At 37.9% G+C, this 27,001-nt stretch overlaps 1 protein-coding gene across 1 annotated transcript in view; it reads right to left on the bottom strand.

Annotated features, from left to right (window-relative positions):
* Positions 1-26,697, bottom strand: part of SGCD (sarcoglycan delta) — a 210,391-nt gene extending 183,694 nt beyond the window's left edge. The window contains exon 1 of the mRNA XM_032208768.1: positions 26,512-26,697. Coding sequence (XP_032064659.1) covers positions 26,512-26,697 — 186 coding nt within the window. The remainder of the gene's footprint in view (positions 1-26,511) is intronic.
* Between the last annotated feature and the right edge of the window lie 304 nt (positions 26,698-27,001).

Below are 27,001 nucleotides of genomic sequence, written 5' to 3'. Positions count from 1 at the left end.
CCACCTCGACCACTTTAATTATTCTCATCCACTGAATAAATGCTAAAGTACTATTTCATTCAAAATAAAGTTCAAATGGCAGAAGATTTTTCCTGCAGATGTTAATGACCAATATTAGCCAAAAGAGTCATATTTGAAAAATGAGTAAGCATTTCAACTGTTAAAAAAAATAAATGATATTCTTTGTAATTTCACATTAGGAAAATTGTATCTACTGTATTTCTTGAATAGAAATTGAATTCTTCCAAATTAATTCCCACATATCACTATAAACTGAATAGCAATAGCACAACCACTTCACAGTGTTTTTACAGCCCTCTCTAACTGGTTTACAGAGTCAGCATATTGCTCCCAACAATTTGGGTCCTCATTTTACTCACCCTGGAAGGATGGAAGGCTGAGTCAACCTTGAGCATGGTGAGATTTGAACTACCAAATTGCAGTCAGTTAGCAATCAGCAGAAGTAGCCTGGAGTACTGCACTCTAACCACTGCACCATCACTCAATCACTGCATAAGCTTATGCATCTCTCCTTCTGTCTTGCATGGGATTGAATTAATGAATTTTTGACAACATTGCATGACATTTTGTCAATCCTTACTTTTTTATGTACTTTTTAGATTATTATCTTCAGACTAAACTTCAGAGTCTTATTTATTCCAAACATTTACGGTACTTAGCTCCTTAAATTTATAAGCAAATCTTAAATTTCAAGTACAAATTAAAGTGGGATGGATGAAATTGTCAATTTGAGTGTCTTTGAATGTTTGAAGCTTATGCTTGGTTAAATTTTTCCTGCTTTGCTTTGTAATTTCCTTTTTTTTTAAAAAAAGAAAGTCTGCATGGAAATAGAAATGAATTTTCATGCACAGTTTGCTGACTACATATATTACTCTGTACCCTTTTGCTATATACATTTTGAAAGCAATTTTCATAATATAGTGCATGTAAAACTGCACAATTTGTTTGTGGTGGCATTTTTCATTAATACACATATTGGTACACATTTTCTCATCCATAATTGATCCATCATATTTGGACACTACATAGCTGGGAAAGGTTGATGTATTGTTGATGTATTAATATTACAACCCTCTTTAAAATGAGCAGATCATTTCTTAATTGGAAAAAATGGTATAGACAGAATGTATCATGGTGAAATTAAAAGCACAGATGACAAAGAGAGTTGGACAACACTACTGTGACCTATTCAGAAACTCTGCCTGGCATGTGATAAAAGGAACACTGTGCATATAGCAGGAAAGAGCAAAACGAGGGAACTGTAGTAGAAAGCAAATAAAAGAGGCAAGGTGTTTTTCCTATTGCAAGTTCAGAATCCATATGCAATTTTGATTCTTGGCTCCTGCTCAAACAGCAAGTGGCAGATGTGACAGGGGAGGGGGTATGGAACAATTCCTCTTTTGCACCAGTTAGGCCCATTCTTAACCTGGAAACCTTAGTCAGTTTCTATCTGGATAACTGCAAGATGCTCAGCAAGGGACTATCCCTTGAAGGGGATTCAGAAGCTGCAGCTGACATAGAATGCAGTGGCATAATCAATTTTGGTTTTTCTTGTTATGCCTATGTAACAGTGTAACTCTGTGAACTGATCTGAATCGGGTAGGTGCAATTCAAGGTGCTAATCCACACTTAAAAGCCATCTATGATGAAGAACTACGCTACTTGTCAGACCATCTTTTTTCTCTTGTTTCTTTGCACTCTACTACATCTAGTAGAAACAGTCTACTCTGGGCCTCTTTGACTAAACAACCTCATGTACTTGGACTCTGGAGTTATAACTTCCCAATGGCAGCATCTTTCCTGGGGAACAGATTCATAATATAGTGCATGTAAAACTGCACAATTTGTTTGTGGTGGCATTTTTCATTAATACACATATTGGTACACATTTTCTCATCCATAATTGATCCATCATATTTGGACACTACATAGCTGGGAAAGGTTGATGTATTGTTGATGTATTAATATTACAACCCTCTTTAAAATGAGCAGATCATTTCTTAATTGGAAAAAATGGTATAGACAGAATGTATCATGGTGAAATTAAAAGCACAGATGACAAAGAGAGTTGGACAACACTACTGTGACCTATTCAGAAACTCTGCCTGGCATGTGATAAAAGGAACACTGTGCATATAGCAGGAAAGAGCAAAACGAGGGAACTGTAGTAGAAAGCAAATAAAAGAGGCAAGGTGTTTTTCCTATTGCAAGTTCAGAATCCATATGCAATTTTGATTCTTGGCTCCTGCTCAAACAGCAAGTGGCAGATGTGACAGGGGAGGGGGTATGGAACAATTCCTCTTTTGCACCAGTTAGGCCCATTCTTAACCTGGAAACCTTAGTCAGTTTCTATCTGGATAACTGCAAGATGCTCAGCAAGGGACTATCCCTTGAAGGGGATTCAGAAGCTGCAGCTGACATAGAATGCAGTGGCATAATCAATTTTGGTTTTTCTTGTTATGCCTATGTAACAGTGTAACTCTGTGAACTGATCTGAATCGGGTAGGTGCAATTCAAGGTGCTAATCCACACTTAAAAGCCATCTATGATGAAGAACTACGCTACTTGTCAGACCATCTTTTTTCTCTTGTTTCTTTGCACTCTACTACATCTAGTAGAAACAGTCTACTCTGGGCCTCTTTGACTAAACAACCTCATGTACTTGGACTCTGGAGTTATAACTTCCCAATGGCAGCATCTTTCCTGGGGAACAGATTCAAATGGTCCCAGCCCTGTTAGCCTTTCACAAGATATTGACGACTTGGCTAATCTCCCAAATTTTTGGATGATGGGAGAGATGAGCACTGCTACTATTGGAGTTTAGTTTTTAATAGTTTACCCTTAGGCTCTAGTTGGGGTGTGTGTGTCACTTGAATGACATGAGCAGCTATATGTATGATAAACAACGAAACAAATAATTTTAAGTTTAACCAGAATCCTCCATCCTTTGCTTCAAGTTCATTCCATCCATCCAATATTCATCCTGGGTAGGAATGCTGATATTTTCTCCCCTATATTTGATTAGGGGAGAGGAAGAAAGGCCATGCTTGTGTTTTAAGGTACCAATCCCCAGCATCAACAATCCTCAGAAATCTGGATAGTATCCTGACCTTTTGTAATGTTGTCAAAGGGCACTGAGGTTTTTTTTCCCCATTTATTTTCCAAGAGCTGTGAAGCTCTAATGCAAATCCAGACCTTTCCAACTTTACAAGTACCAGCACATTCCTAATTGTCACTATATTGCTATAGATGTTATCCTGTGTCCTATGTTGTCTCCCTCTGTAAAGCTTGCATTCATTGGTTCTTCCTCGACTCTTGGGAGATTGGGAGAATAAATCTACATCCTCTTCTTTCTGTTAACCTTCATGTATTTTGAAGATAGAAAGAAAATATTGGGGATTTCTTTTTTAAGAAAGGCAAAAACCATTTGCAAGAAGGCCTAGGTAGCACAGGTATACTGAAAGAAAAAAAAGAAACAAGTAAAGAAATAAAAAGTATTTCTCTTCTTAGAAATGACTTGTGTCAATACTGTTTCCTAAGTTTCTGCTACCTTAGCAATCAGATGAAATAAAAGAGGGCCAAGAATGGATTTCAAGAAACTTGTGTGAAACTCTATCTTGAAGAAAAGATAGGATCAAACAGTGGTTCCCTGTGTTATTCTAAAAAGAATCTTCCTCAACCTGATAACTGTAGATGGCAAGAAATATAAAACAACACAGGTCTTACAAGGAAATCTGTACAGAAACCACAAAGTTCATAAAATTTGATTTTTCTATAATGCATAACTCCTCTATAATTTCTCTCATCAATTTCTGTCCACCTTTGACAGGTTTTGGCTTTAATATTCTCTTCTCCAAAGAAGCATGGCACAGCATAGCAGGGAATAGAAAGCGATCAAAAGTTCCATCTTCTTCAGAAAGAATGAGATCCCAAGTTCTGTTTTTTGCCTTTGGCTAGCACTATAGATTATAAGAGGGGAAAAAATCCAGCTGAGAAAATAGCTGCATGTTAAACAGAAGGCTCTGTACAATGCAGCATGCCCTAAGGAAATGCTATACAAATATCCCTAGTGTAGTATAATCCCACTTTCTACATGTCCTTGACAACCAAATCTACTCCCTATTATTCTAAATTCTTCCATTCCTGCATTTAACAAGTCTAACTCCTGTAATGATAAATGCCCCTCAGAAAAATTAATAATTTAAATTGCTTTGTTAAAAAAAATCTATTTAGCAACCTTTAAAAAAAAAAAAAAGACCTGAAAATCATTGTACACAATAGGCCATGAAAACCACTAGAAAGATCTAGAGGTGTGGTCTAATGGTTTGTAACTGTTATGCCTCAGCAGATAGCCAACCTTTGCTCATCTCAGATGCTAAGCAGAATCATTTTTTTTGGAGCCTTGACTGTACATGGGTAATTGGGACGACCTCAGGAATCTACGGTATGTTGTTGGCTAAAGTGGGAGAAATTTCTGAGAAGTAGGCACTAGCAAGCCATTTATATAATGCTGCTGCGAACATCACATAAATTTTGGAAAGTTTGACTCAAGAACACCTGTATGTACAGCAATACCTTGCATAGGCACTTCAAAGGTCTTTCAAGAGAAAATGGGGAGATACAAGAGCTACCTACAGTGTCCCTTTGTTTCTGCCTACTGTAACATTTTGCTCTACCTACAGGGCCATTTCTGTTCTCTCAAAATTCACTGGACAATGGTTGCCATGGGATACTGTACATTTTTTCTCTTAAAAGACAGACTTTTTCTCAGCTTCTCAGAACAACTCTTACAAGTTGCTATGGATAGGAACAAAGAGAATTTACTTAGGGCACTTTTCAAAATTCATTTTATGTCAGCTTCAACGCAAGCACTTTCCTCATATTTACATAGCAATGGTGGTGTGCTTAAGAAAAGCTTCAAGAATATTCAAAATGAAAACGGAAGTGCTGTTTCTTCTACTGCCCTAGCAGCAATCAGCACTATGCTACTTGTGTATGTGTGTGTGTATACATGTATATTTACATGTACATACATACATACACTCACACTCACACACACACACACACACACACACACACAGTAGCACTCATTGTGTGATACATCTATTTTAAGTATATATTTACACATAAACACACACAATTATTTGCAAGAGCATTACATATTCCATATAGTCAAAAGGAGTGGGGGAAAACTTCCTTTACCTTGAGAGCAGTTATTCATTTTAGGAGGCTGTATGAGCAATAAAACTGAGAGAGAGAGAGAGAGAGGGAGGGAGGGAAAGAGAACTTACATATTATTATTATTATTATTATACAAGTGTATCACAGCGGCCAGTTGTTTCGCCGGATTTGGCATTGGTTACTAGTCGGGCCCCACCCAGGGGCCTAGGACGTCGTAACGTATTTTCGCAATATGCGTGCAGATCCAAGCAGTGCGGCTTTTTGCATTTGACTGATGGTGATTTTGTCAATTTTTAACTGTTTTAAATGTAATTCCAGTGCTTTTGGAATAGCACCCAGTGTGCCAATTACCACTGGAATTATCACTGCTGGTTTGTGCCATAGTCGGTGAATTTCGATTTTTAAGTCCTGGTATCTTGCGATTTTTTCATGTTCCTTCTCGGCGACCCTGCTATCACCTGGTATTGCGATGTCTATGATTGTGACCCTATTTTTCTCAACCAGTGTGATGTCTGGTGTATTATGCGCCAGTATTTTTTCGGTTTGTATACGGAAATCCCACAAGATCTTGACCATCTGATTTTCTGTGACTCTTTCAGGCTGATGTTCCCACCAGTTTGTTGCTGTTTTAATATTATAATTTTTGCACAAATTCCAATGGATCATTTGTGCTACTGAATTGTGCCGCAATTTATAATCAGTCTGCGTGATTTTTTTACAGCAGCTGAGTATGTGATCAACAGTTTCGTCAGCTTCTTTGCAAAGTCTGCATTTGGCATCATCAGAGGATTTTTCGATTTTGGCCTTAATGGCATTTGTGCGGATAGCTTGTTCTTGCGCAGCCAGGATTAGTGACTCTGTTTCTTTCTTTAATGTACCTGTTTTTAACCATAACCAAGTTTGTTCCCTGTCCACTTTATCTTTTATTTTTTCCAGAAATTGACCATGCAGTGCTTTGTTCTGCCAACTCTCCATTCTTGATTTTATCACATCTTTTCTGTATTCTTGTTTTGTCTGTTGGGCCTTCAGTAGATTTTTGTTCTTTACTTCGATTAATAGATGTTCTTGACTTTCTTTTAAATAATCAGCCAGTGCATGTTTTTCTTCTTCAACTGTTTGCTTCACTTGTAATAATCCTCTGCCACCTGATTTTCGTGGCAGGTATAGTCTATCAGTATCACCACGTGGATGTAAACTGTAGTGCATTGTCATTAGTTTCCTGGTTTTTTGGTCCAAAAGGTCCAAATCAGCTTGTGTCCAGTTAACTTTTTTTTTTCTTTTTTTTTTTTTAAAAACATTTTATTTATTTCATTTTCATTTTCATTTTATACAATCACTTATATACTGTGCGTAACAAAAAACAAAAAAAAGGAAAAAATCCACCATAAAAAAAAAAAACCCAACATGACACTTCAATCCCCCATACACCCTTTCTTCTCCCCCTCCAACTTTCATTTCTCCCCTCCAGCATTCCCCTCTTCTACTTCCCTTCCCCCTCAGACATCTCCCCCCCCTCCATCTCACCCTCCTTACATTCCCATCTCACTCCCTCTTTACTTCTCCCTCTTCTTTCCCTCTTCTCCTCACTTTGGTGTATCCCTACAATTAATCTATTCAGTTTATTTTTTTAGAAAATAAAAGAGAAAAAGAAAAAAAAAAGAAAAAGAGCCGCAGTATACAAGTGAATTCTTATTGTTCTAAGAATTGAAACTGTAATTCCACCCTCCCCCCTCCCCCCTATAATCCCCCCTCCCTAACCCCCTTACGGCTTCCCAGGTCCCATACCCGGCATAGTTCCTTAACAAGCACTTGAGTATAATAAAACCAGCTAACTTTAAAGTTAAAAAAATAAAAGAAAAACAAAAAAAAGGGAATAGTAAAAAATAGAAAAGAAAAAAACACACACAGAAAAAAAAAAGAAAAACAAGAAAGATCAATAAACCCACTACATTAACACAGCTTCCCATCATCTGTAAATCTTAAACAATGTAGCTCATTCCAAATTTCGGTTATTTTACTACTTGCAGGGTTTCAAACTGTGTTAGAGCCAGGTAAGTTAATCAATTAGGATTCCCCAACTAAAAGTCTCATTGCTTTATCTATCTATTCAGACCTTTAATTTATCTCTTTTTTATCCGAATATCCAAACCTTTCTATAAAACCATTAAACTCAAGTACTTCTTTCATTTTTCATTTCCAACACCTCCCATTCTATCCTTACCCAGATCCACATGTAAATTTTTTTACCTTCCACCCTGCCTTTATCCATATCCACATATATATTTTACCGCGTCCATTGCTCCTCACATATTTACTCCACCTTCCTGGAGACTCTCTGACTAATCTTTCTTAACCTTATATTGAAATAGCAACTGATACAAACATCAGCTTGCATTCTAGCCCCAAGTAGTCTAGTTAAGCTTTCGCTACCCTTCCCTCTCCCACGCGCCTCCCAACTCCGTTCGTCCCAGACCACAACTCAAAAAGATCGCGATCTTCGCTCTCCTCGCCTAGGAAAATAATTCATGCGCAATTTGAGTTAGAGTTCAAACAAATCTTATATACAATATGTGTCCACAATCAGCAACGCTTCTTTCAGTCTCCATGTCTCATCATCGATATACAACTTTTCCATTTTATCCCAGGCAGAAATCATAAAGTTTTAAGAACATCGCTAAGTCTTTATTCTTTACTCTTCTGCCCTTCCGGAAGAGGAAAGCAACACCCTCCGCCTTGTAGCCACGTGTCTCGCTGCTTGTCTTCTCCTTCTCCTTGTCTCTCTCCAGGTCCGGATGAATCAGGAAGTCCCGCCTTCAGGGTCTTGTAATAAAATTCTCGGGCTTCACAGACAGAATTAATGCGGTGTTTTTGATTGCCAAATGTAACTGTAATGCCAGCTGGGACTTCCCATTTGTATGGAATCTGAGAGTTTCTGAGTTCTTCAGTTAAGAAAATGTAATCTCTCCTTGCTCTTAATATTTGAGATGGTATCTCTTTAAAAACAATCAAGTCCTGTCCATCAATTCTCAACCTCTTGTTGTAAAGCTTCTGTATTATCACATTTCTGGATTCCCTTGTGGTAAAGTATATAATTATGTCCCTCGGAAGCTGTCGCTGTTTTGCTACCCACGAATTCTGGCGGTAAATTTTTTGAATCTGCCAATCAAAGTTAAGTCCCGGACTTCCCACCGAGCGGCTAAGAGCCTCAAAGAAGATCTGTTTCAAATTCTCCTGTTCGTTTTCACGCAGTCCTCTAACTCTTATTGCGAAGGCAGTCTTATTATAATTTATCATGACAAGTTGTTTTTGAGCATTTTCAATTTCCTGTTGTAACGTTTGAATTTTGGATGTCAGATTAAAGTTAGTTTCTTCCAAAAGTTCCAATTTATCCTCTGTTTCAGCAATATAATCTGTCATGACTGTCATTACTCCGATCATATCCTCCTTTGCTTGAGCAATTTTAGCATCAAATTGATCATATAAATCCGATATCAGTTGATTAATTTCCTGTCTGAAATTATTAAGCGTTTTGAGAAGAAATTCTTGTGTTAACAAATCTCCAGTGGAGGACGTAGGAGGCAAGGGTAGCGGCTTCATAGCAGTTTTTTGAGATATGTTATTAAGGAAGCGCTTCTGCTTAGATTTGGGAGCCATTCCAGAATAAAAATAAAAGACAAGCAATCAGGCTAGCCAAGAATCAAAGTCTCTGCTCCCCTCAGTTAATCTTTTAACAGTTAATACGGAGAAGCCTTCAGAAGAGTAGGGCTGACTAAGTACGTCACATCAAACACAAAAGCTATAAGATCGCCATCTTGTGACGCAGCTAGAAAAGGGAGCCTTTTGCAAAGTTGAAGCTGGTATTTTAGATAGTAATAAAAAAAATTCCTCAGGAATGGTCCCCGCCCGGATTAATTTTTAAAATAGCTTAGCTTTGTCCTGGGGGGGGGGGCAATCTGCCTAGGGCTGCAAAAAAGGCAGCTGCGGAGAACTGGCTGGAGTAAAAGCTCAGCTAATGTTGAACCTCTTCTCCATTCACAGCAAAAAAAAGCTATGAATTACAAAGAGATCCTAACGACTGACTTTCTCCCTGCCCCTTTCTGCCAGAAAGGGGAGATATCTATAGATCTTATAAGATATACAGACCAGAATCCTGAGAGGAGCTTCGTTGAGCTCCCGACGGCGGCAGGCTCCTCCCCCCGAAGCCAGCTTGTGTCCAGTTAACTATGCCAGCTGTGTATCTTATAACTGGTATTGCCCAGGTATTTATGGCCTTGATTGTATTTCCACCATTCAATTTAGATTTCAAAATTTTCCTAACTCTGTTGGTGTACTCTCGTCTGACAATAGTTTTTACTTCTCCATGCTTGATGTTATCCAACTGCAGAATGCCTAAGTATTTGTAGGCTTCATTTTCTTTGCATTTAATTAGTTGGCCATTGGGCATTTCAATTCCCTCAGATGCAGTGATTTTGCCCCTTTTTATGGATACAGTGGCGCATTTTTCCATGCCAAACTGCATTGAAATATCGGTGCTGAATACTCGGACTGTATTTGTCAATGATTGGATTTCTATTTCTGACTTTCCATAGAGTTTCAAATCATCCATATATAGTAAATGCGAAATTTTTTCAGCTTTTTTGGCTGTTTGGTAGCCTAATTTCATTTTTTTTAAGATTACTGATAGTGGGATCATTGCGATGATGAAGAGAAGAGGTGAAAGTGAATCACCCTGGAAAATTCCTCGCTTGATATTAACCATTCCGTAGCTCTCATTCCCTACTGCCAACTCAGTTCTCCATTGTTTCATTGCCTTTTCAGTAAAGGATGTAATATTTTTGCTAATGCCAGTTGTTTCTAAGCATTTTATGATCCAACTATGTGGCAGTGAGTCAAATGCCTTTTTGTAATCAATCCAGACCATATTCAAGTTCGTTTTTCTGTTCTTACAATTTTCTAATATCATTTTATCAATTAGAAGCTGATCTTTTGTGCCCCTGCTCCTTCTTTTGTTGCCTTTTTGCTCTACTGGCAAGATGTTGTTTGTTTCCAAATAATCCATCATGTTATCTGCAATAATGCCTGTGAGTAATTTGAAGGTTGTTGGCAAGCATGTTATTGGTCTATAGTTTTCAGGTGTTGTTCCTTTAGTTGGATCTTTCTGAATCAAGTATGTTTTTCCAGTTGTCAACCATTCATCAATTTGGCCCTTTTGTAAAATTTCATTCAGTTGCCTGGCCAATATTGCATGTAAACTGGTCAGATATTTGAGCCAGAAACCATGTAATTGGTCCTTTCCAGGTGATGTCCAATTCTTTACCTTTTTAACTCGATTTTTGACCATCTCAGTTGTTATTTCTAATACTTGCATTTGTTTGTTGCCAATGCTTTTCTCAAAGTCATGTATCCACTTTGCTTCCTTGTTGTAGTCCTTTGCATTTTCCCACAATTCTTTCCAGAATTCAACTGTGGCCTGTTTTTCTGGTTTTTCACTTTTGGTGTCACCATTTACATTAAGACTTTGATAAAAACGCCGTTGGTCTGATCGAAATTGCTGATTTTGTTTATATTGGATGATTCGTGCCTCATATCTTTCAATTTTTCTAGCTGTTGCTGTTATCTGCTGTTTTACAATCTCTACAGCTTCATTGATGTTTCTTGTATCCAATCTATATCTCCTGATTAGCCGATCTATGATTTTGTTGTATTATTATTATTATTATTATTATTATTATTATTATTATTATTATTAATTTGTCTTGTATGCCGCCCACTCCCGGAGGACTCCGGGCGGCTTACAAAAGACAAGGGAAAGGGGGGAACAAGACAAAGACAACATATTAAAAACAAAACCAACATTCACAATTTCTATGGAGGTAGATGCTTCTCAGCTCCCCCCAGCCTGCTGGAACAGCCAGGACTTGGTGGCTTTGCGGAAGGCCGGGAGGGTAGTAAGGATCTGGATCTCAACAGGGAGCTCGTTCCAGAGGGCCGGAGCTGCAACAGAGAAGGCTCTCCCCCGGGGATATCCAAATGGTATGCTTCTGATGTTTAGAGGAAATTTTATTTTGTTCTAATATTCAGAAGATTGATATTCCGGGGCAGGATTAAACACATGAAGGATTGATGACCATTTGAAAATTCTATCAGAGTAGCCAGTGAGTGGAAATTAATTCAAGAAAAGCAGTAATTAGTTAACATGGAAAATTGTATTTCTTTAAATTACTAAGAGATACAATAAAGAGCAGAATAAAGACAGAAAAGAAAGGGAAAAGGACAAATTCAACATGATATATAATTAAGGACTGTGAAAAGAATTAAGAATGCAATGCTTAATAAACATTTAATTGTAGTTTCCTATATTAATAAGGAATTAAAATAAAAGATAACCTTAATATCAGACTGCTGCATATTGTACAGCAATTTAATGTGTAAAATTACTATTTTAATGTATTCAATTTTCCCCAAATGGAATGAGGAGCATTTTCAAATGAACAGAATGTTGTAGCGTAAAATAATTAAATAAGTAGTTAGTTAGTTAGTGACTGGAATACTATTGAATACAATAAATAAAAATGGAATGTCTTTTCTGGAACACCTGACCACCTTAAATTCATAGAATAATTGAGTTGGAAGTGGTCATTTCGCAGGTCCAGTCAATACAGAAATCCAAATAAAAGCAACTCTTGACCTACTCCAGTCCAGATAATATCTAGTGAGGAGAAGCCAATTACCTGTCTGGGAATCAGTTCCCTTGTAAGATTACTGTAATTCAACCCTCATCTCAATCTTTTCTTTTCTAAGGCTAAATCTTTCCTGATTCCTCAGTCTCTCATTATAGAACCTAGTCCCTTGAATATCCTCATTGCTATTTTCTGGGATTGTTCCAATTTGACAAAATATTTCCAAAAGCTGGCTAACCTGCACATAATATTTAAAGTGGGAACAGAAAAAAAATGTATAGGTATTATTTTGTATATTTGGAAACCATCTGTTTATGAGGCCTAAAATTTCACATAGGCTTTTTTGATAGTGGATCTCATACACATGGCAAATAAAAGTGTAGATTCAATTATGAGAAAGTGCAAAATGTATAATCAAGCAAATAGCCTTGAATTACTGAAGGTTTTGCAGGTTGCAGAGTTGAAGGATGATTGTTGAGAATAGTAAGAAAGGTATGTGATAGAAATAAAAATAAATGCTTAACCAATGGTTTAATATGGAGCAGGGATAAAAAATATCAAAATGTGATTCCCCTTTGTTATTTAATACTTTTATGGCTAGTGTATAAAGAAAATATGTGTTGATAGGACTTCTTTTGAGTGTAGCTGATAAAGATTAAAATGATTTGCAGTGAATATCAGCTTGTACAAAGCAACAAAGAATTTGGATCTAAAAATGAATGCACTGACAAAGAAAATTGCTGAAACAATTGTAATATATATCTTGATAGAACATTTTCTAGAGGTGAGGAATATTAAGAGATACAAATGTTGGCAGAAATGGAGTTGGTAGTATATGGTATGTTGAAGGAATAAATGATTGTTAAAAAATATAAAGAGCTACATAAATAAGAGACTGCCTCTTCTGATTTAGTTACATGGAAATGACACTTGGATATGCTAGAAGAAGCACAAAAGCACCTTAGGCTGAAAAGTTGGGGGAAAACTATAGGAATTTGCCACTATAGGATATTTGACACCAGCCTTAAATTGTCACCAGCCTCTGTTCAAACACTTTTTAGAAGGAAACTCCACCAACTGCCTTTGAAGTCTATCCTATTATTGAATATGTTTGTCGCATCTGCAACTGAAATCTACTTTTTGTAAGTTTTAGCCCATTGGTTCTTATCCTATGTTTCATAATAATTATGAACAATTAGCCTCATCTCTGCACAATAACCCTTCAGATATAAAACAGCTGTTAGGTCTCTATGAAGACTTCTTTTCTTCCAGTGTAAAGCATGTATGAATTATGAATTGTTACATGAATGTCTGCAACAACAGAAAAATAGAAATATAGTGAATGGCTGGATGAAAACTTTTGCTTTACTTTTCTTATCTCCTACCTTTAATTGCCTTGGCTTACTATACATTACTTTCTATCTGAGCTTTGCATAACTTTTCTTAGCACAAAAAGGAGTAGAATAATGGGTATTCTGTAGGTGTAGATAAATTTAAAGTATTCTACACCTCTTCTCTTTCTATTTATTCTGTTTATTTCTAACACATTGCATCCTTCAGATCCTACACAGTTGTCATGGGAAGCATCCTAGAAGATCTCCACTGTACTTATGAAATTATTCTTACCACCCTGTTCTAAAAGTTCAAGTTCACAGAAACGATGCAGATATGCCTTAGTTGTTTTCTGTTTGTGGGGATTTTTGCTGAGAGGGATCTCAATATCTTTAGAAGTTATATGAATCACTGAGAAGGCCCTAAAACACTAGTTTCATCCTTACTGGGTCTATGCAGGCATACTAGATGGATGGCTATATAAATTTGATTGATTGATTGATAGATAGATAGATGATGGATAAATACTAGAGATTATGTTCAACATTTTAATACTTCTACTTCATGAAGGAAGTTTATGGATTTAAAATATACTTTTATTTTTATACTTTTACCTTTACCTATCTGCATCTGTATGTCCATCCATCATCCATCATCCATCATCCATCCATCCATCCATCCATCCATCCATCCACCTATCCACCTATCCACCTATCCACCTATCCACCTATCCACCTATCCACCTATCCACCTATCCACCTATCCATCTATATATCTATCTATCTATCTATCTATCTATCTATCTATCTATCTATCTATCTATCTATCTATCTATCTATCATCTATCATCTACTGGAGGGAGGTGTCAAGAGGAGCCCAATCTGGACTCTTTGCACTGTAGGAAATAGCATAGACCTGATCTCCCCCAGAATCCTTGACACCTTATCTTGCCATTCCCAAGATAATGTGGCAAGATTCTTGTAACATAGTTGATTAGCAATAAAATTGTCCTTGAGACTTTTCACAAGTGTTTCTGGTTACTTTTGCATGACAAGTTCAAGTGATGGCCTCTACGTCTAGTAACTTATAAAATTGTTTCTCAAAGAAAGAAGGAAACTGCCTGAACATTTGATTACAAAGTGATGTAGGTATGGTGTTTCATGTTTCAGTGCAAATTAATAAGTTAATAAACAACGACTAGCCAATTCATTCTGTCTATTAGAAAAAAGAATCAGAATTTCCAGTCTCAACTAGTGTCCCCTTTGACTAGACTTTACTATTATTTGCTATTTAGAGCAAAAACTGGTTTATGCTTAAGATAGCCCAGGAGAAACAATTAACAAGGAATACTGCTAGGTGATTAAATTTTATTCAGAAAGTATTTTAATGAAAAATAATTAAAACAAAGCCTATTACTTTAAATATTTAATATCTAATACATCTTTCCTACTGATGTCAAGGTGGCGCAGTGGTTAAATGCAGCACTGCAGGCTACTGCTAGATCAGCAGGTCAGCGGTTCAAATCTCACCGGCTCAGGGTTGACTCAGCCTTCCATCCTTCCGAGGTGGGTAAAATGAGGACCCAGATTGTTGGGGGCAATATGCTGACTCTCTGTAAACCGCTTAGAGAGGCCTGAAAGGCCTATGAAGCGGTATATAAGTCTACTGCTATTGCTATATATTGCTACTGCATTATCCTATGATTGTCCTTACAAAACTATAATGAAACAGGTAGCTTTCCCACAAGAGAGAATAAATATATTAAAAATAACTTTTCTTACCCAATTAAAAATTATCTCTAAAATAAAGCAAAGTAATGATAATAGTTGGCATTTAAATAGTGCAAATTAGCATTCATTTTATAAAGCATTTAGTCTTATATCTGGATTTTTATATAGAAATTATCATCTATCTTTTTTTTGGGTCACTAACATTACTGAAATAGTACAGTTGCACATATAATTGCACATATCAGTGTCTATGTAGAGATATTGAATAGTAATACAAAATGCCAAAAATGTTACACTGAACCTATTACACCTTATCAGCAGAGTGTATTCCAATGGCTTAGTCTGGCGTTAATAATGATAACAACCTATGGCATATCAGCACAAATGTGATTATGATAAACCTTGCTGTTGGGTCTTTGTCTGATATCAGGTGATGCTCATGGAACTTATCTACCAGTCACAGTAAAATACGGTATGAGTCAAGGGTAACAAGACCCATATTGTGTTTTCTTATGCAAATGAGCTTTCTGAATCTACCCTCAAGAACTGCTGATGGCAAGATATCAAATTGTATTAGCATAAAAACGGTGAGATGCTCAAAGCATCTCAATGATAGGTTTGAAATGATTCTTATGACATCTCAGCTCAAGTCTGAATGTGGAGTTCTATGTTCAGAAAACTTTTGGCCATGATCTGTTGATAAAATAAAGCCAAAACACTTCAGGAAATATCTATAGTGCTGCAGCTTGTCAACATTGCCTCTTTTCAGGAAGATTGATATTGCAGCTATTGACCAGACTTTGAGAAGTCAAACCTTGTCATAGAAAGTTAAGCCTTAGCTAATAATTGAATCTTTATTCCAGCCATTTACTTCTCTTAACATGTCTTTTCTATGGGGATGAGAAATTATTACTTTGTTAAAGATAGCAAAGAATAGTTGAGGGGAAGACAGTTTTTCCTCCTTGGCTGCAAGCAACACATGTATAATACTGTATGTATGCTTGCATTGCTCACTTCCCTATTCTCTGCCATCTGTTACTCTTCATATTTCCTAAATACTATCCTTTCACTAGAGTAGAGTACATTACCAAAGAAAGTATGAGAATTAGCTCATGTAGAGTAAGAATCTCGAGTTAAAACATGCTCAATGTTTCAAAGATACTTGAAGAATTATATGGAAATGAAGTGGCTTTATTTATTTACAATTTGTTTTTCAAATAATAAAAAAAAGAAGCTAGAGAATTTCTAAATTCCTGACACTCTGGCAAATTAGCCATTAATAGATACATGGACATAAGCAATATCTACATACTGTGCCAAAGAGACAATCAACAAACCAAAAAGGGAACAAAAAACCCCAAAACACCTCCCCCACCAGGAATCAAAACCCAAATGTGCACAGATTAACATCAGTCCAACAATCAAGTAAACAACACCCCAATCAAGGAACTGCCAAAGAAGTCAACAATAAACAGCCTAATCAAAGAACCTCTAAGACCACCCCAGGGCAAACCGCTAGAATATAAACTGAAAGCAAACCCCACTCCTTATTAGCACTGATGATGTTACCTAGTTTGAGTAATAAAATGTCTGCAAGAAAACAACCAAGCTTAGAGAGCACCAAGGACCCCTAATTTCATCCCGGAGCTACAAATATTCTCCTTTATTAATTTCATTCTACAGCCACTATGAGAAGCTTGAAAAACAAAAACTAATCAAAATAAGTATTAGGAGCAGAAAACTGCATTCCAGAAAGCTGTGATTTAATATACTTTACCACCCTAAAGAATATGTTCTTCTTCTTGCTGTTGTTAGTTGTGAAGTCGTGCTACATATTTTCAAGTCGTGTCTGACCCATTGCGACCCCATTGACAATGTTCCTCCAAGCCTTCCTGTCCTCTACCATGCTCTGGACTCCATTTAAGCTCACGCCGACTGCTTTGGTGACTCCATCCAGCCACCTCACTCTCTGTCGTCCCCTTCTTTTCCCCTCAATCTTTCCCAGCATTAGGCTCTTCTCCAGTAACTCCTTCCTTTTCATTAGGTGGCCAAAGTATTTGGAGGTTATGTGGCTAAAGACCATGGACACACCTATATACTACACCCAATCCTCTTCTGTAAATTGTGCTATCTATTAGTAAGATGTACACTCAGCAATTCATAAATAGAAGCCCTGTCCTATTCCAAAAATGTATACCAACATTGTATGGTAAGGCAGTAAAGTCAGCAACTTTCTCCCAGGAATAGATCAAACTTGAAAAATCTCCTTGAATATCCAGCTGTGTGAAAACATCAATGGGTAGGAACTACTCTAGATGAGGGTGAGGTTGCACATGCTTGTGAATGTAGCCATCTTAGCCTTCTTCTGCTATCCCTAACGCTACCTGCCCAAAACCTGTATGAGTTTAGTACCACAGGCTAGCAGGGCCACTCATTAAATTACAATGAGTGCTCATTATACCCAGTAAATGCTCATGGTATTTTAATGAGTACAACAAACATTCTGCTGAGAAAAGCTCACGGGTGCAATAAAAGCTTATAATAGGCCTACACAAGAAGTTATTTGAAAAAGGCAACTAATGGTATGTACTTTCAATTTTTCATACTGCAAATTTTGATTCAAGCATCCAGCAAGAAAAGAAAGCATACAGTATGTCACATAAACACCTAAACCCACTCAGACAAGCAAGACACTAGAACACAAACTGACAGCAAACAGCACTCCTTACCAGTACTGATGACGTTACCTAGTTAGGGTAAAGAAATGTCTGCAAGAAAACAAGCAAGCTCAGAGAGCACCAAGGACCCCTCATCAGTCAAAAAAGAGCCAGCCTTTGCAGAGGACCTCATGCAAGAGTAGTATGTAACTCAGCTGCAAACTGTGTTTTGTCAATAGAAAGTTGCAGTCCCCACTTAAAAGATTCTTAGACAGGAGTGCAGACAATGTTCTATCTGGCTTGGCAGATGATAGCCTAGATAAATAGAACTATGACATATGCCAAATCACAATTGTAAATGTGTTTTGTCAAGTCTGAAGAGATCTAGAAAATGCAGAACTGGACGGTACATATTTGTGGGCTGGAATCTGAATTAGCAACTTATAGTGCTACCACACCAAACTGGTTAAGGATATACAGTATATGTTTAAAGCAGACAAACCAGTGGTGGGATTCAATTTTTTTACTACCGGTTCTGTGGGCGTGGCTTGGTAGGCGTGGCATGGCTTGGTGGGCGTGGCAGGGGAAGGATACTGTAATATCTCCATTTCCTCCCCACTTCAGGGAAAGGTTACTGCAAAATCCCCATTTCCTTCTGATCAGCTGGGACTCAGAAGGCAGAGAATGGATGGGGCCAATCAGAGGTGGTATCTACTGGCTCTCCGAACTACTCAAAATTTCTGCTACCGGTTCTCCAGAACTGGTCAGAACCTGTTGAATACCACCTCTGAGACAAACCATGGTGATAAACCCAAGAGCACAAAAGCTCTGGAGTTCTGTTGAATACTGTCCATTATTCCCAGACCATTATTTCTAGGGCAGACCCTCGTTTCACCAGACTATGTAACAGTTGTGTGTGTATATTGGAGGCATTTTTTAAAACGTTTGGTCCTTACTTAAATTTCTCATCCCCCCCTTAGTGTTTTAATTTTTATGCCCTTTTTATGCCGCGTAATCGATCTAGAACATTTCAACCAACTAGGGAAGGGTGATTATTTTGATATAGGAAAGGAAAGGGGGACTGTACTGTTGCTTTTATATAGATATTAGAATCTGTTTTATTTTCCCTCATTTGGAAAAACGTTCAAGTCATTCTGATAATTTCAATCAGGGGTGGGTTCCTGCCAGTTATAACCTCTTCTATAGAAGAGGTTGCACAAATCTACTGTGCAGTTTAAAACTGGTTCCAGCTCCCTCCCCCCACCCATCCGCACCACACTTGCCCCGCCCACCGCTCACTGATTGGCTGGCTCACCAATCTCCCCTCCTGCCTCTAAGAGCCCTATCTAAACCTTAAAGTCTTAAAGCTGTCAAGTTGGAACATCCCTGGGGTTTTTTTCTAAAGGGTTAGGGGTGCAAGGGTCTTGTAACTTGACAGCTTTAAGACTTGTGTGCTTCAATGCCAGAGTTCCTGAGCCAACATGACTGGAGGAGGAATTCTGGAGTTGAAGTCCACAAGTCTTAAAGCTATCAAATTTGAACACCCCTGGAGTTTTTTTTCTAAGGGTTAGGAATGCAAGGGTCTTGTAACTTGACAGCTTTAAGACTTGTGTGCTTCAAATGCCAGAGTTTCTGAGCCAACATTTTGGTTGCTAAGCAAGAGCGTTGTTAAGTGAGTTTCACCACATTTTACAAATTGGCCATGCCCACCCAGTCACATGACTGCCAAGCCACTCCCACTCGGTCACATGGCTGGCAAGCCACTCCCCCAAAGCAGGCCACACCTACAGAAGAGGTTCTAAAAGATTTTGAAACCTACCACTAATTTCAATATATATCTTTTGCTTGTCTGATGTTGCAAAATTCTGGGACACTGCTGGTATGATAAGATCCAAGCTAACTAATGCCTGCCCCTCAAAATAATATAACTCTGGCTAAGGTTTGAACATCAATAATTGAACAACCAAATGAACAAACAAATAAATATTTTTTTATCTTATTTGAATCTTAGAATTTTAGTTCTATTCGTTAGTTTTAGTCAAAAAGCATTTTATAGATGTAGCTTATACTAGTAACAGTAGTGAGATTATTCTGCATTATATTGTGCTTCATGTCCTTCTCTTTTACTTTTGAACAGTTCATTATTATTTCACGCTACATTGGTCTTTGACTGAAATACACCTTGACATGATTAAAGGTTCTGCTCATACTATTCTCATAGTATTTCTCATAGTATTCTTCATGTATGTATGTATGTATGTATGTATGTATGTATGTATGTATGTACGTACGTACGGCACTGAGACTTGGACTATATACAGGGGGCATACTAGGCAATTGAACTAATTCCACATGACCTGCCTCCATAGAATTTTGAGGATCCAGTGACAGGATAAGGTGCCAGACACAGAAGTCCTCTCCAGAGCTGGCCTGCCATCAGTTCACACCATGTTGATGAAAGCCCAGGCATGCTGGGCAGGCCATGTTGCAAGGATGTCAGACCATCACATCCCCAAACAGCTCCTCTATGGTGAGCTATCTCAAGGAAAGCAGATCTCGTGGGGGATAAAGGAAGTGATACAAAGACATGTTGAAAGCCTCCTTTAAGTCCCTGGATATTGACACCACCTCCTGGGAAACCCTGGCACAAGATCGAGTGACATGGTGCACGCTGATCCACCAAGGCTGCCAGACATCTGAAGACAGAAGAATAACCACAGCACAAGAGAAACGAGCACTCCGCAAATCCAGAGCTACAAATGCTGCAACAATGATGCCCACAATGGTGCCCACACATGTCTGCCTGACATGTGGCAGAACATTTCGGGTCTGTGCAGGCCTTAACAGCTACCTACAGACACATTGTGTGTATGTGTGTGTGTGTGTGTGTGTGTGTGTGTGTGTGTCTGTCTGTCTGTCTGTCCGTCTGTCTGTCTATCTATCTATTTATCCTTTGCAACTTTACGACATTGCATAAGTTTCATTGTATCAGGCATTACAAATGACTTCACAGATACACTGTAACAGATAACTTGCTACACATCTAGCAATTGACAGATTTACTGGATTGTGAAGATTGGAATGACCAAAGAGAATGTAACAGTTGTATAATAGCAGTGAATGTTGTACACATAAATTAACATTTAGATCCTGTATGATGATAACCTCAAAATAAGTGCATCTGGAAAACCCTGAAGAATCATGCATGGGAACATATGATTTATTGGTTGTATGCACTAAGTCCAAAAATACAATTCAGAATAAGCCAGGTCTCACATGTTGTCTTTTCTTATCATCACAATGGTTTAGAATGATTTTACAATTGATACTATCTCCTAGTCATTTTCAACAAGATAATTGTCTCGATATGGTTTTCACTAGCACTCAGATAGAAAATGGAAAGAAAAAGGAAGGGATGTAATATGACATGATTACTCACATTTGCATTTTAGACTGTCAATGAAAGTTTTCTCTACAGATTTGTCATCTGACTTGTTTTTTCAGTCTCTCCCCCCCATTAAATTTTTATGGAAAGTGTTTTTTTAATTATTATATTTCTTTTATTCATTAAACATGAAACTCTGTCAACTGGACATGTTGTTGTTGTTGTTGTTATTGTTATTGTTATTAGGTTAATCTTTGGTGAGATTCACAGCCTTTGGGGCTGGCTGGTAGCTCAATAGCTTGAGTCCTAACCAAGGACCTAGGAACTTTTAAGGTAACATCGGAGAATATAAGTTGTTCCAAGTAGGGTGAGTTTTTGTAGAATCAGAATGTTCAAGTCTGATAAATTTAGAATTTCCAAATAGTGAGGTAGCCCTTTAAGTATTGCTCCAATTACAATTGGGACAACAGACAATTTCTTTTTCCACAGTCACTCAACTTCAATTTGCAGGTCCCGGTACTTTGTGATTTTTTCTTGCTGTTTATCTTCAATTCGTGAATCTCCAGGTATTGCAATGTCAATGAACTATACTTTTTTCTTTTCAACTATTGTTATGTCAAGTGTGTTGTGGGCCAAGTGCCTGTCAGTCTGAATTCTGAAGTCCCACAAGATCTTGACTTTCTCATTCTCTAAAACCTTCTGAACCTGATGTTCCCAGTGGTTTTTGCTGTACTCAAATCCAAACTTTTGGCACAATTTCCAGTGAATGATCTTGGCAACACGGTCATGGCATTGTAGGTAGTCAGTTTGTGAATTTTTTCTGCACCCACTGATCAAGTGGTCGACTGTCTCGTCTTTCTCGTTACAGAGGCGACATTTGCTGTTGATGGTAACATGTTGAATTTTTGCCTTCATGCAGTTTGTGGCTAAGGCTTGTTCTTGAGCTGCCAAAATAAAGCCTTCTTTTCTTTTTTCAGTGTTCCTGATCTTAAATAGTTCCAAGTTAGCTTTAGGTCAGCTTTGCCTTCAATACTTTTCAAGTATTGGCTATGCATAGCTTTCCCCCCCCAATTTTCAGCTCGCTTCTCAATTACGTCTTTCTTATATTCGGCTTTTGACTTAGTTGTCTTTAAAGGCCTCCTTTATTTACTTCCTTAATCATTGGTTCTTCACTTTTCTGGATGTAATTATTCAAACTGTGTTTTTCTTCTTCCACAGTCTGTTTTACTTGTAGGAGTCCTCGACCACCCTCTGCTCTTGGTAGATATAATCGGTCAACATCACTTTTAGGGTGCAAAGCATGATTCATTGTCATAAGCTTCCTTGTTTTTCTGTCCAAATTGTCCAACTCCATCTGGGTCCAGTCAATTATTCCTGCAGAGTATCGAATCACAGGTATAGCCCAGGTATTTATGGCTTTTATGATGTTTTCTCCATTCAATTTGGACTTTAATATCTTACGAATTCATTGAGTGTACTTGGCGGAAGTTAACTCCTTGACTTTATTATGCATTAAGTCAGAGGCCTCTAAAATCCCCAAGGACTTGTAGCCTTCTTCTGGTTTTATTGTCTTTAACATTTCTTCATTCTCAAGTTCTATTCCATCATCTTCTATGACCTTGCCTGCTTTGGTTGCCATTGTTGCACATTTGTCAATTCCAAACTGCATACCAATGTCTTGGCTAATTTTTTTTGTGCCTTCAATTAATAAATTCAGTTCAGCTTTTGCTTTACCAAACAGATTCAAATCATTCATGTACACCAAGTGTGAAATTTTCAGTCCTTTCTTTGCAAGTTCATATCCATAGTTCATTTTCTTCAAAATGATTGTCAGTGGTATCAGTGAGAGTATAAAAAGTAGGGGTGAAGGGGAATTGCCCTGGAAAATGCCTTGTTTAATTTCAACTTCATCCAGTACTTCTTCATTAGCTATAAGCTTCGTTTTCCAGAGGTTCATTGAAGTTTCCATGAATTTTTGTATGTTACTGCTGATGCAAAAGATTTCCAGGCATTTCTTGATCCAGCTATGGGGAACTGAATCAAATGCTTTCTTACAGTGTATCCAAGCCATGAACAGGTTGGTTCGTCTTTTCTTTGAATTCTTTAGGATTAGTTTGTCAATCAGCAGTTGGCCCTTTGTTCCTCTTGAATTTTTGCAGCATCCTTTCTGTTCTACAGGAAGCAAGTTATTTCTTTCAAGTATCCATAAATTTGGTTTGCAATGATACCAGTAAGGAGCTTGTCTGCTGTTGGCAAACAGGTGATAGGCCTATAGTTTCCAGGATCCTTTCCTTTTTCTTTATCTTTTTGGATCAAAAATGTCCTTCCAGTTGTCATCCATTCATCATTTTCAGGTGTTTTTAAGACCTGGTTCATTTGGGCTGCCAATCTTTTGTGCACACTTGGAAGTGTCTTTAACCAGAAGCCATGTAGCTCATCTGATCCAGGTGCACTACAGTTCTTCAGTGCACTTTTGATGGTTATGAAGGCAACTGCATACATCAGCTGGTTTGTTTCAGCTAATGTAGTGGTTTGAATAGTTTGCACAGCCTCATTGATCTTTTTTAGTACCTTTCTCAATTTTTTCTGGTTCACTTGGTTCAGCTTTTGCAAACATGTTCTTTCAGCATCTTCCATTTGATGCTTTATTTTCTCAGCAAATTGAGCAATATCTGTTGGTGTTTGTTCTTCAGTGCTTCCTTGTTCTTTATCTTCATCCATTTCAGCATCTTCTTCCTCCCTTTCTGCCTCAGTTTCCTTTTGAGTCTGCAAATAATTCTTGATGTTACTCTTTGTTGGTATACTCAGAGCATTAGTTGCTTTCTCTTTGATTCCTGTTAATTCTGCCGTAGTGAAAAATTTGTGGTTTATAATTACACGTTGGTCCATTATTATTATTATTATTATTATTATTATTATTATTATTGTTGTTGTTGTTGTTGTTGTTGTTCTCTCTTTTATTATTATGCTTTTCTCCTCAAGGAACAGTGAATAGTGTAGTGAAGACTGTTTTTCAGCCTTAAATGCATAACAAAGGAAATCATACTGCCCCAATGGCATTCTCTTTCACTATATATCCACCAACTTTTAGGTCACTCGCGCAATAAGAGTGTAGGACAGTGTTCATTTTTAAGAATTATACTAACCTCCTTCTCTGTGATAAGGTTTGCTGCATTGACAAATTTGGCAATTTTTCTCTCCAGCAAGGAAGATAGATAACTGTACTTTTTATTTTATTGTACTAGGACTGAAAATATTGTAAAGTATGAAAATTTAGCATTGCATTTTGTTTGTTTTTCTGTCTCATTTTCTTACAAACAAGTATTTTCAAAGGTCATCAACTATCTACGGGGAATGTTTATTTCCTAAGCTGGATTTATATCTCAAGAAAGCCTTTGATAGATTGCTTTGTGATATTTACCTTACTCAAATGTTAAAATATGACTGGATGATCTCACCATTAGATGGACGCAAAGTTGGCTGAATTATTGCACTGCAAGAGTCCTCATCAGTCACCCCCACATTTGCCTGGAAATAAATATTGAATAGAGTTCCACAAGACTTTGCATCCTGTGCTGTACAATATTTTCATCATTAATGATTTGAGGGGAACACTTATAAAGTTGTCACATGAGCAAACTGGTTGGAATGGCTAATATTTTAGATGAAAGGAGGAAGATTTTAAAAGAACTTTCAAAAGGGCTTGGTATAACAAATAATAAGAGCCATTGTGGCACAGTGCTTAGAATGCAATATTGCAAGCTACCTCTGCCCACTGCTAAGAATTAGATCCTAACCAACTCAAAGTTGACTCAGCCTTCCAACTTTCTGAGATTGGTAAAATGAGGACCTAGATTGTTGGGGGCAATATGCTGACTCTTTAAACTGCTTAGAGATGTAAAGCACTTTGAAGTGATATATAAGTCTAAGTGCTATTGCTAGAACAATTTATAACCAACTGCTGAGTTTTAAACAGAGTAATATAATGACTGACTTTATACAACTCTTTCAAGATTTCAAGGTTCAGATTTACCTGAACCGGGAGGCTCTCACAACAGTCACTCGTGCCCTTGTGACCTCTAGGCTGGAGTACTGCAATGTGCTCTACATGGGGCTGCCCTTGAAGAGTATTCGGCGACTTCAGCTAGTCCAGAATGCGGCCGCGCGAGCGATCGTGGGTGCACCTCGTTTCACCCACATAACACCTATCCTCCGCGAGCTGCCTGTCGATCTCCGGGTACGCTTCAAGGTGCTACTTGTCACCTACAAAGCCCTTCATGGTAGTGGATCTGGGTACTTGAGAGACCGCCTACTGCCAATTACCTCCACTCGACCAATTAGATCCCATAGATTAGGCCTCCTCCGAGTTCCATCTGCCGGTCAATGTCGACTGGCAACCATGCGGAGGAGAGCCTTCTCGGTGGCAGCTCCGACCCTATGGAACGATCTCCCTGTGGAGATTCGTACCCTCACCACCCTCCAGACCTTCCGCACAGCCCTTAAAACCTGGCTGTCCCGTCAGGCCTGGGGTTAAAGACCGTAACCCACCCGAATTGTATGAATGTTGTGCTTTTAATGATGTACTGTCTTATGTGTTAATCTGTTTGTTCTCCCTTCCTTCCGAATTGTAAGCCGCCCTGAGTCCCCCCAGGGAAAAGGGCGGCATATAAATAAACTACTCATAAAAACAAAAGGCTAACCTTCATCTGTTACTTTAATCTATGCACAGAACAGACTTTAAAATGAGAAGGAGGAGTATAGTCTGAATGTATGCAAATGAGTGAAAGAGTGGGAAGCAGAATAAAGTAAGGAGAGCCCTATAAGCTTGAAGTATTCCCCATTTTTTTCTGGTTAGACTGTCAAGAGCTGCCTTGGAAGAAAAAGAAGGGAAATTTATGCCTTGAAGCTACTAATGAAGAAAGCCAAAACATTCCAAAGCATTGTGTGGAACTCTTAAACTTCAAAGGGTTCAGTGAAAGAGGACAGACCCACAAGGGAACATTTAGGTGGTGATACAAAGTGTTAAGTGGAAATCTTAAGATTTATTTTATCTGTTTTTATTTTAGATTTTTTTAAAAGCTTGCCTTTATTATTTTTATAAATAACTCATGATGGCAAACATATCTAATACTCCTTCTTCCTCCTATTTTCCCCACAACCATAACAATGTGAAGGCTGAGAGGAAGAGAGTGACTGGGCCACAATCAACCAGCCAGCTTTCATGCCTAAGGCAGAACTAGAACTTAAGAGTTACCTGGTTTTTACCTTGATTCCTTAACCACTAGACCAAACTGGCTACCAGGAGAACTCCAGAATTAAAGTACAGACCCACTAATCATCATGTGAATTAAGAAGAGAGGAAGTAGATCCACCTCAAGTCTTGCCTACGATTAATGCCTGAGCTCATTTTAACCATTCTTGAGAGCCAAATGGTTAACTACTATTTCAACTGTATACTCTAACTTTAAAGCCTGGAGAAAATTTGTTATGTACAAGTCTTTTCAAGCAAAATATCATCTACTTACAATTGTGAAATTCATAACTTTCAGAATCCAGATGGTCATGGCAAGGTTCACCAGGATTAAAATCATTAGAAGTAGCACAAAGAAATAGAGGCACCTCTTCCGCCAACCATAAATCCCCACTTTGTACACATGTGGTCCTTCTGAGCTCTGCATGGTGCTTCTCTGGGCATACTGTTCCTGAGGCATCTGGAAAAGAAAATACAACCAGATGTCATAGGCACAAACTGTAGACATGTTGAGACTATATATTCCTAAATGGCTGCCCATCTCACATGAAACAGTATACTAGGATAAAACAATAAGCATACCACAAATTTCTAGGTGACCAAGCTTAATACTATGATCCTAATCACAGGGGTGAAAGGGTAACAAGGCTCAAGACAATCCAGATGTATGGGAGAATGCTATTTTGAGTGCAGGCACAGTTTGTAGGTCCAACAAGATGGTACCTGGCATATGTCCTGTCCAAGATCAGGGTTAGATCAGAAAC

The sequence above is a fragment of the Thamnophis elegans genome, chromosome 2 (genome assembly GCF_009769535.1).
Source record: "Thamnophis elegans isolate rThaEle1 chromosome 2, rThaEle1.pri, whole genome shotgun sequence".
NCBI classification, from domain to species: Eukaryota; Metazoa; Chordata; class Lepidosauria; order Squamata; family Colubridae; genus Thamnophis; species Thamnophis elegans.
This window is presented reverse-complemented; position numbering and strand designations above follow the sequence as displayed.